General features: G+C 40.4%; 1 protein-coding gene across 1 annotated transcript; it reads left to right on the top strand.

The window, feature by feature from the left end:
* The first annotated feature begins 7520 nt into the window (after window positions 1-7520).
* Window positions 7521-10438, top strand: LOC138070677 (uncharacterized protein CXorf66 homolog). Its single transcript, XM_068961908.1, has 3 exons — window positions 7521-7608; window positions 8291-8447; window positions 9607-10438. The coding sequence occupies exons 1-3, from the start codon at window positions 7521-7523 to the stop codon at window positions 10436-10438; spliced, it is 1077 nt and encodes a 358-aa protein (XP_068818009.1).
* The last annotated feature ends 685 nt before the right edge of the window (window positions 10439-11123 follow it).

Below are 11123 nucleotides of genomic sequence, written 5' to 3'. Positions count from 1 at the left end.
GACCATTATATCTACTACTGTGGGCAGGAATCCGTTAGAAGAAATGGAGTAGCCATCATGGTCAACAAAAGAATCCGAAATGCAGTACTTATATGCAATCTCAAAAACGACAGATGATCTCTGTTCACTTCCAAGGCAAACCATTCAATATCACAATAATCCAAGTCTATGCCCCAACCAGTAACACTGAAGAAGCTGGAGTTGAACAGTTCTGTGAAGACTTACAAGACCTTTTAGAACTAACACCCAAAAAAGATGTCTTTTTCATTATAGGGGACTGGAATGCAAAAGTAGGAAGTCAAGAAACACCTGGAGTAACAGGTAAAATTGGCCTTGTAATACGGAATGAAGCAGGGCAAAGACTAATAGAGTTTTGCCAAGAAAATGCACTGGTCATAGCAAACATCCCCTTCCAATAACACAAGAGAAGGCTCTACACAAGGACATCACCAGATGGTCAACACTGAAATCAGATTGATTACATTCTTTGCAGCCAAAGATGGAGAAGCTCTATACGGTCAACAAAAACAAGACCAGGAACTGACTGTAGCTCAGATCATGAACTCCTTATTGCCAAATTCAGACTTAAATTGAAGAAAGTAGGGAAAACCACTAGACCATTCAGGTATGACCTAAATCAAATCCCTTATGATTATACAGTGGAAGTGAGAAATAGAATTAAGGGACTAGATCTGATAGATAAAGTGCCTGATGAACGATGGAATGAGGTTCATGACATTGTACAGGAGACAGGGATCAAGACCATCCCCCTGGAAAAGAAATGCAAAAAAGCAAAATGCCTGTCTGGGGAGGCCTTACAAATAGCTTCGAAAAGAAGGGAGTGAAAGGCAAAGGATAAAAGGAAAGATGTAAGCATCTGAATGCAGAATTCCAAAGAATAGCAAGAAGAGATAAGAAAGCCTTCTTCAGTGATCAATGCAAAGAAATAGAGGAAAAGAACAGAATGGGAAAGACTAGCAATCTCTTCAAGAAAATTAGAGATACCAAGGGAACATTTCATGCAAAGATGGGCTCAATAAAGGACAGAAATGGTATGTACCTAACAAAAGCAGAAGATATTAAGAAAAGGTGACAAGAATACACAGAAGAACTCTACAAAAAAGATCTTCACAACTTGGATAATCACGATGGTGTGATCACTCATCTAGAGCCAGATATACTGGAATGTGAAGTCAAGTGGGCCTTAGAAAGCATCACTATGAACAAAGCTAGTGGAGGTGATGGAATTCCAGTTGAGCTTTTTCAAATCCTGAAAGATGGTGCTGTCAAAATGCTTCACTCAGTATACCAGCAAATTTGGAAAACTCAGCAGTGGCCACAGGACTGGAAAAGGTCAGTTTTCATTCCAATCCCAAAGAAAGGCAATGCCAAAGAATGCTCAAACTACCGCACAATTGCACTCATCTCGCACACTAGTAGAGTAATGCTCAAAATTCTCCAAGCAAGGCTTCAGCAATACATGAACTGTGAACTTCCAGATGTTCAAGCTGGTTTTAGGAAAGGCAGAGGAACCAGAGATCAAATTGCCAACATCTGCTGGATCATGGAAAAAGCAAGAGAGTTCCAGAAGAACATCTATTTCTGCTTTATTGTCTATGCCAAAGCCTTTGACTGTGTGGATCACAATAAACTGTGGAAAATTCTGAGAGAGATGGGAATACCAGACCACCTGAGCTGCCTCTTGAGAAACCTATATGCAGGTCAGGAAGCAACAGTTAGAACTGGACATGGAACAACAGACTGGTTCCAAATAGGAAAAGGAATATGTCAAGGCTGTATATTGTCACCCTGCTTATTTAACTTATATGCAGAGTACATCATGAGAAATGCTGGGCTGGAAGAAGCATAAGATGGAATCAAGATTGCCAGGAGAAATATCAATAACCTCAGATATGCAGATGACACCACCCTTATGGCAGAAAGTGAAGAGGAACTAAAAAGCCTCTTGATGAAAGTGAAAGTGGAGAGTGAAAAAGTTGGCTTAAAGCTCAACATTCAGAAAACGAAGATCATGGCATCTGGTCCCATCACTTCATGGGAAATTGATGGGGAAACAGTTGAAGCAGTGTCAGACTTTATGTTTTGGGGCTCCAAAATCACTGCAGATGGTGACTGCAGCCATGAAATTAAAAGACGCTTACTCCTTGGAAGAAAAGTTATGACCAACCTAGATAGCATATTCAAAAGCAGAGACATTACTTTGCCGACTAAGGTCCGTCTAGTCAAGGCTATGGTTTTTCCAGTGGTCATGTATGGATGCGAGAATTGGACTGTGAAGAAAGTTGAGCACAGGAGAATTGATGCTTTTGAACCGTGTTGTTGGAGAAGACTCTTGAGAGTCCCTTGGACTGCGAGGAGATCCAACCAGTCCATTCTGAAGGAGATCAGTCCTGGGTGTTCTTTGGAAGGAATGATGCTAAAGCTGAAACTCCAGTACTTTAGCCACCTCATGCAAAGAGTTGACTCATTGGAAAAGACTCTGATGCTGGGAAGGACTGGGGGCAGGAGGAGAAGGGGGCAAAGAGGATGAGATGGCTGGATGGCATCATTGACTCAGTGGATGTGAGTCTGAGTGAACTTCGGGAGTTGGTGATGGACAGGGAGGCCCGGCATGCTGCAATTCATGGGGTCGCAAAGAGTTGGACACCACTGAGCAACTGAACTGAACTGAACAGGTGTCCTACTCAAATTCTTCCAGAAAATTTCATAGGAAGGTAATCTTCCAAACTCATCCTATGAGGCCACCATCATCCTAATATGAAAATCTGACAAGGATGCCACAAAAAAAAAGAGAAAACCAGAGGCAAATATCACTGATGAACATAGATGCAAAACTCCTTAACAAAATTCTAGCAAACAGAATCCAACAACATATTTAAAAGATCATACAAAATGACCAAATGGGCTTTATCCCAGGGATGCAAGGATTCTTCAGTATCCACAAATGAATCAATGTAATACACCACATTAACAAATTGAAAAATAAATGCCATATGATTATCTCAATAGATGCAGAGAAAGCCTTTGACAAAATTCAACATCCTTTTATGACAAATACCCTTAAGAAAACAGAAATAGAAAGAATATAACTCAACATAATAAAAGCTATATATGACAAACCCATAGCAAACATTATCCTCAAAAGGGAAAAATTGAAAGCATTTCCCCTAAAGTCAGGAACAACACAAGGGTGCCCACTCTCACCACTACTATTCAACAGAGTTTTGGAAGTTTTGGCCACAGCAATCAGAGCAGAAAAAGAAATAAAAGGAATCTGGATTGGAAAAGAAGAAGTAAAACTCTCACTATTTGCAGATGACATAATCCTCTACATAGAAAACCCTAAAGACTCCACCAGAAAATTGCTAGAGCTAATCAATGAATATAGTAAAGTTGCAGGATATAAAATCAGCACATAGAAATCCCTTGCATTCCTATACACTAACAATGAGAAAACAGAAAGAGAAATTAAGGAAACAATTCCATTCACCATTGGAATGAAAAGAATAAAATACTTAGGAATATATCTACCTAAGGAAACTAAAGACCTATATATAGAGAACTATAAAACATTGGTGAAAGAAATCAAAGAGGACACAAATAGATGGAGAAATATACCATGTTCATCGATCAGAAGAATCAATATAGTGAAAATGAGTATACTACTCAAAGCAATCTACAGATTCATGCAATCCCTATCAAGCTACCAACGGTATTTTTCACAGAGCTAGAACAAATAATTTCAAAATTTGTATGGAAATACAAAAAACCTTGAATAGCCAAAGCAATCTTGATAAAGAAGAATGGAACTGGAGGAATCAACCTGCCTGACTTCAGGCTCTACTACAAAGCCACAGTCATCAAGACAGTATGGCACTGGCACAAAGACAGAAATATAGATCAATGGAATAAGATAGAAAGCCCAGAGATAAATCCACACACCTATGGACACCTTATCTTTGACAAAGGAGGCATGAATATACAATGGATTAAAGACAGTCTCTGTAACAAGTGGTGCTGGGAAAACAGGTCAACCACTTGTAAAAGAATGAAACTAGACTAACACCATACACAAAAATAAACTCAAAATGGATTAAAGATCTAAATGTAAGACCAGAAACTATAAAACTCCTAGAGGAAAACATAGGCAAAACACTCTCTGGCATAAATCACAGCAGTATCCTCTATGACCCAACTCCAAGAATATTGGAAATAAAAACAAAAATAAAGAAATGGGACCTAATTAAGCTCAAAAGCTTCTGCACAACAAAGGAAACTATAAGCAAGGTGAAAAGACAGCCTTCAGAATGCAAGAAAATAATAGCAAATGAAGCAACTGACAAAGAATTAATCTCAAAAATATACAAGCAACTCCTGTAGCTCAATTCCAGAGAAATAAATGACCGAATCAAAAAATGTTCCAAAGAACTAAACAGACATTTCTCCAAAGAAGACATACAGATGGCTAACAAACACATGAAAAGATGTTCAACATCACTCATTACCAGAGAAATGCAAATCAAAACCACAATGAGGTACCATTTCACACCAGTCAGAATGGCTGCTATCCAAAAGTTTACAAGCAGTAAATGCTGGAGAGGGTATGGTGAAAAGGGAACCCTCTTACACTGTTGGTGGGAATGCAAACTAGTACAGCCACTATGGAGAACAGTGTGGAGATTCCTTAAAAAACTGGAAATAGAACTGCCATATGACACAGCAATCCCATTACTGGGCATGCACACAGAGGAAACCAGAATTGAAAGAGACACGTGTACCCCAATGCTCATCACAGCACTGTTTATAATAGCCAGGACATGGAAGCAACCTAGCTGTCCATCAGCAGATGAATGGATAAGAAAGCTGTGGTACATATACACAATGGAGTATTACTCAGCCATTCAAAAGAATACATTTGAATCAATTCTAATAAGGTGGATGAAACTGGAGCCTATTATACAGAGTGAAGTAAGCCAGAAAGAAAAACACCAATACAGTATACTAATGCATATATATGGAATTTAGAAAGATGGTAATGATAACCCTGTATGCGAGACAGCAAAAGAAACGCAGATGCATAGAACAGTCTTTTGGACTCTGTGGGAGAGAGAGAGGGTGGGATGATTTGGGAGAATGGCATTGAAACATGTATATACATGTTTCATGTCAGACATGACTGAGCAACTAAGCAGCAGCACAGCAGAGCACAGCACAGCATAGTGTATACAATGGGCTTTCCAGGTGTTGCTAGTGGTAAAGAACCCACCTGCCAATGTAAGAGATGTGGATTCAATAGCTAGGTTGGGAAGATCCCCTGGAGGGGGCGGGCATGGCAACCCACCCCAGTATTCCAGTCTGGAGAATCCCAGAATGGAGAATCCCTTGTGAAACATGTGTATGTGAAACGAATTGCCAGTCCAGGTTCAATGCATGATACAGGGTGCTCGGGGCTGGTGCACTGGGATGACCCAGAGGGATGGGATGAGGAGGGAGGTGGGAGGGGGGATTCAAGATGGGGAACACATGTACACCCATGGTGGATTCATGTCAATGTATGGCAAAACCAATACAATATTGTAAAGTAATTAGCTTCCAATTAAAATAAATAAATTTATACATTTTAAAAGAAGAAACATGTATATTACCATATGTAAAATAGATGACCAGTGCAAGTTCAATGCATCAAGCAGGGCACTCAAAACCAGTGCTCTGGACAATTGAGAGGGATGGAGTGGGAAGAGAGGTAGGAGGGGGGTTCAGGATGGGGGGGTACACATGTACCCATGGCTGACTTATGTTGATGCATGGCAAATACCACCACAATATTGTAAAGTAACTATCCTTCAATTAAAATAAATAATTTTTAAATAAATAAATAAATAAAAATAAAAACCACACACACACACACACACAAATCCACATCAGATCAAGGGTCATCTCCTCCAGGACTCCCCACTTTGAAGAGATAGTCCTTTTGCATGATCTTGTGGCCCTGTATCTTGTGACATCACAGCCTGCATATGACATACACACCCTGTGTGCATGCATGCTAAGTCACTTCAGTCGTGTCCAACGCTGTGTGACACTATGGACTGCAGCCTGCCAGACTCCTCTGTCCATGGGATTCTCCAGACTGGAATACTGGGGTGGGTTGCCATGCCCGGCCCCTCCAGGGGATCTTCCCAACCTAGCCATTGAATCCACATCTCTTACATTGGCAGGCGGGTTCTTTACCACTAGCGACACCTGGAAAACCCATTGTATACACTATGCTGTGCTGTGCTCTGCTGTGCTGCTGCTTAGTTGCTCAGTCATGTCTGACTGCAACTCCACGGACTGCAGCCTGCCAGGCTCCTCTGTCCATGAGGATTCTCCAGGCAAGAATACTGGAATGGGTTTCCATGTCCTTCTCCAGGGGATCTTCTCAACCCAGGGATTGAACCCAGGTCTCCCACATTACAGATGGATTCTTTACTGTCTGAGCCACCTGGAAAGCCCAAGAATACTGGAAAGGGTAGCCTATCCCTTCTCCAGGGGATCTTCCTGACCCAGGAATCAAACCTGGTTCTCCTGCATTACAGGCAGATTCTTCACCAGCTGAACTACCAGAGAAGCCCCATTACATAACCTAGTGATTGGTTATTTACGTGTCTGTCTCTCCCTTTAGATTTCCAAATCTTAAGGCAGGGACTGTGACTGTCTGAACGCTCATGCTTAACACAAAGCTTCCTGTCACATAGATCTCCAACACGCTTTTGTTGAAGCAATGAATCATCCTTGCTACCTCTCTCTCCTTCATCCCCTATGGCCTGCCCTTCCTCAAGTCCTACCCACATCAAAATACTCCTCCAATGCATTGATTACTCTCCATCTTTGACCACTCTGCTTCAAGCTACCATCCTCTATCAGGTGGACCTACATAACAGCCTTCTAATTGTCTAAACTACTTTAACCCCAGCAATCTAGTTCCTATACAAGAGCCAGAGGGGTTTTTCTAAAATGGAGATCTCATCATGTCACTCACTAGCCAGAAAGTCTTTAGTGGTACCCATTAAAAGCAGCTCAATAAAAAGCTTGAGGGATATTCAAAATCTTAATTTTAGTAAGAAAAATTCCTACAAACTTATACCCCAGGATGATTTAACCTCTAAAACACATAAGAACTACTACAGGGCTGTAAGGTGCCTCCTTAACATTTAATAAAGAAAAATAGTTCTTCAGTATCTAGAGCTAACTCATTTTCTCTGCCTTCTGTGCTTAATAATGTCTCAAACTTTTTGATTCAAATTTGATAGAATACTTGATGTAATGGAGAAATAAAGGATTAAAAGTCTTTTCATAATATTTGTACTCAGGAGCTCATGTGTCACCATGGTGAGATTATGCTGTCAGGATATGACATAGAATGATTATGAAGTCATAGGCCCCTAAAACAAGCTGAGTCATGTTAAATCCAGCAGTTTCCTTGAGAGAGGAAACAGGACAACAAGGTCCTGGACATGAATCTCTTCATTTATGTCCTCCTTTTATCAATTTGGACAAATAGTTGTTTAGATAGAAATGAAAGCAATGGATCTGCTACTGCAGGTATGTCCCTAACCTTAAAACCTAGAAATTATGATCTATTATTTTAAATATATTCAAGTACTTAATTAGACAAGCTAGCTGTGTGTAAGAAATCTGCTGTTTATTCTACTTTACTATGAGTAGGTCTTCGAGAATTTCTAGGACAACATCTGAAAATTTTACTTCTGTGTAAAAAATCCAAACGTAGAAACATGAAGAGTACAGCCATATTGTCCCCTTTCATTCCCCTTCCCCACCCAATCCACCAACCCCTGCCCCTCCCCCACCAGCCATACCAGAAAATTTTATGTGAATGAATCTAGCATGGTACCTAACACATAGTAGGTTTCAAGAACTGTGTTTTCTTGTCCCATCCCTTTTTCCACCATACACATTCACACACACATCAACACTCAAGTGCATTCACACATTCAAATACCTAGGTAATGGGTTGAACAAGCCAAGATGTGGGGTAACCTAGGTAATTATACTGATTAACCAAAGACAGCTCCCAGGTTTGGCTTGTAGACTGTGGCTGGCTGGGAAGGTGATAGAGGGAGGAAAATGACAGTGGACACTTATCATGCTTAAAGAAATAATTGATGATGAGATTTGACTTGGATCTGCAGTAACAAACCCCCATCAAAATGGAAGCAAACTTGGTTACCAAGCACATGTTCTGATGATACATTTTCTTTCAAAGTAACTACACGTGCTGAATTCAAGCAGACCCAACTGGAGAAATTAAAGCGACGAATACTCGTTGTTGTAACTGGTGCCCTCATCACTGGCTATATTGTCACGTGTTCCTGCTTTCTTCACTATAGCTGTGATAGCAAGGAAGCCCATAACACAGCCAAGTAAGTCTTACACCTTTGAATAAAAGTACAAGGTTGGGGGGAGGTGCGCGTTCTTCACTATACTCTATAACTGTGAGACCGAGGAAGTCCCCAAAGCAGCAACATTAAGTCTTACACCTTTGAACTAAAAATACAAAGTGGCGGGGTGTAGGGGTGAGGTGAGGAGGTGGGTGCACACTCGCATGAGCGACTGTACCTGCACACGCATGCGCACACACATGTAAGCGGATTCACTGTTGTTTTGTTACTTAACATTAACCTTAGAGCTCCCAACATCTTGTGGGTTGGATATGTTCACTTAAATGAAGCTCTTAAATTATCTCAAGTACATTATCAACTTTAGCCAAAACTATCTCCTATTCAGGGTTCAGTTGAGCCCCAGGCTGCTAATTTCATTGTAAGTTGAGTCTATGAAAAGAGGGAATGACTATCTAAATAACACAGAATCAAAATCTTCTCAGGGGAGGAGTTGGGTCTCTGCATTCCAAAGATAGTAATGCATTTTGGATAATCTATCATTTTGAGATGTAATAACATGAACAATTTTTAACTGTATTCAGTGATTCTAGTCCCTGCCTTTTAGGAGGATTAGGCTGGCACTTGATATACTGGGTCTCTAAAAATTTCCCATTCCAAGGACTGGTGACTGAAATATACCACTGTTCTATTCCTTCAGTTTTAGAGTAATCTTGTGAGGATTAATATGCATGATTACAAAACTTGATGGTGTAAATATGACAGGAAAACAATGAATTTGGTCTAAAGACTTCTTTATGTGACAGGTTGTGACATTTGTGCCTCAGTTGCATATCAAGTTGTGGCTTTTTTATAAAAAGTTTAATTTCTGGAATAGATAAATTCTCTCCCTCTCAACAGTAGATTTGAAACAAGTTTGTGTCGTTGCATATATAGACTATATGGTTATTCATTGTGGTTGAAACAGCAAAATTAAGAAAAAGAAAAAGCATTCAACATGGTTCAAATCTGTAACCTAAGTCATAGTTTTCACCACACTCCAGTTCTTACTGTGTTCAATTTTCCTGCTAGAGCCAAAAAAAGACCAGAAGTCTAAATTGACACAATAGCCCATATTTTCTGGTAATAGCAATCTTACTCTTCTGATTTAAATAGTCATATTCCAAGTCCTCTGTATTTTCAGGGTCAAGAAAGAAGATATGACCATCAAGGCATCCAGGTCATCTAAAATATCATTTACTGACTCCAAGTCACTGACTGCTGGTCCGGGCGATCCAGAAAAACAATCCGTGGTATCCAGAAGAGATAAGTCATCTGGGCCCTCAAGTCCACGAGAAGTTCCTTCAAGCACAGAAAAGTTAGTCAGGCCCTCGAGTCAAAAAAAAACATCCAAGCCATCAGCTCCCAAAAAAGTGTTAGGATCACCTCCCCAGGAAAAGTTGCATAGAACACGCAGTCCAAAAAAGGCACATAGGCAGGCTCATGCCCATAAGCTAGTCGGTCAGGTCAGTCCATCCTATCCAAAGAAGGTCATCAAGCCAACTTGGCCATCAAGTCTACAGTGTCGGGTCAAGCCAACCAAAACTCCTCTACCCTATCCAAAGAATCAAAGCTTCTCTGAGCAATCAAGTGTAGATAAACTGACCAAACGCCAGAGATATCTTAAACTAAAGTACCCAGCTAGTGCAGGTAGGGCAGAAATATTACCTAGAACTCAACCAGTGAAGTTTTGTCGATGCTACAAGGAAAAATGCCTTGTTTGCACAGCTGTTTCTGAGCCATTCATCACTCATATTTCAGAAGCAAATATAAAGCATGTTCCAGTTCCACTTTTTTCACGTGAATTGAAGCACTTTTACAAGTCATATAAAAAGAAACAATCCAAATACAACACACTGTATGTCAACATGAGTGACAGTGGTATCACAATGTATAACAGTGATGATGAGAGTGACAGGGAGGTGATTATACTCTGCAATATAAAATGCAAGGAAGACATCTATAAAAACTCCTGAAATAATTAAGGGATCAAAAAAAAGACCACCCATGCAGAGGAAGCAAACTTCTATGAACTATTATATGCTCACCATATTTAAGAACCTGGTAGAGGAAAACTCTACTTGGTATCACTATTGAGATTAGACCTATATCCATCTCAAGGCAATTTACTTGAAAAATAGTAAATAAATGTGTGACATAACTGATTTTGTTGTAATTATTATTGTATTTTAGAGGTATAAATCTCTTTGGGAGGTATCTTAGATCTACTTGGGCAAATTCTGGGAGATGATGAGGGACAGGGAAACCCGGTGTGCTGCAGTCCATGGGGTCGCAAAGAGTTGGACACAACTTGACTGAACAACAACGTAGATCTGGTCAGTTGGATGGGCTTCCCAGCTGGTGCAGTGGTAAAGAATCCACCTGCCAATGGAAGAGATGGGGGTTTGATCCCTGGATCAGGAAGATCCTTTGGAGGAGGAAATAGCAACCCACTCCAGTACTTTTGCCTGGGAACTTCCATGGACAGAGGAGACTGAAGGGCTACAGTTGATGGGGTCGAAAAGAGTTGGACACAGGTACACGGTTAAATGGGAACCATAGTCACATACACACACAAATATAGAAAGGTATTGCAAGATGTGTACCCTAGGCTCCTCTTTCCCTTGGATTAGCCCTCAATTGAAGTTTCAACCCAAATAT

This window comes from Capricornis sumatraensis, chromosome X (genome assembly GCF_032405125.1).
Source record: "Capricornis sumatraensis isolate serow.1 chromosome X, serow.2, whole genome shotgun sequence".
Taxonomy (NCBI): domain Eukaryota; kingdom Metazoa; phylum Chordata; class Mammalia; order Artiodactyla; family Bovidae; genus Capricornis; species Capricornis sumatraensis.
Note: the sequence above shows the minus strand (reverse complement) of the source record. Positions and strands in the feature narration are given on the sequence as shown.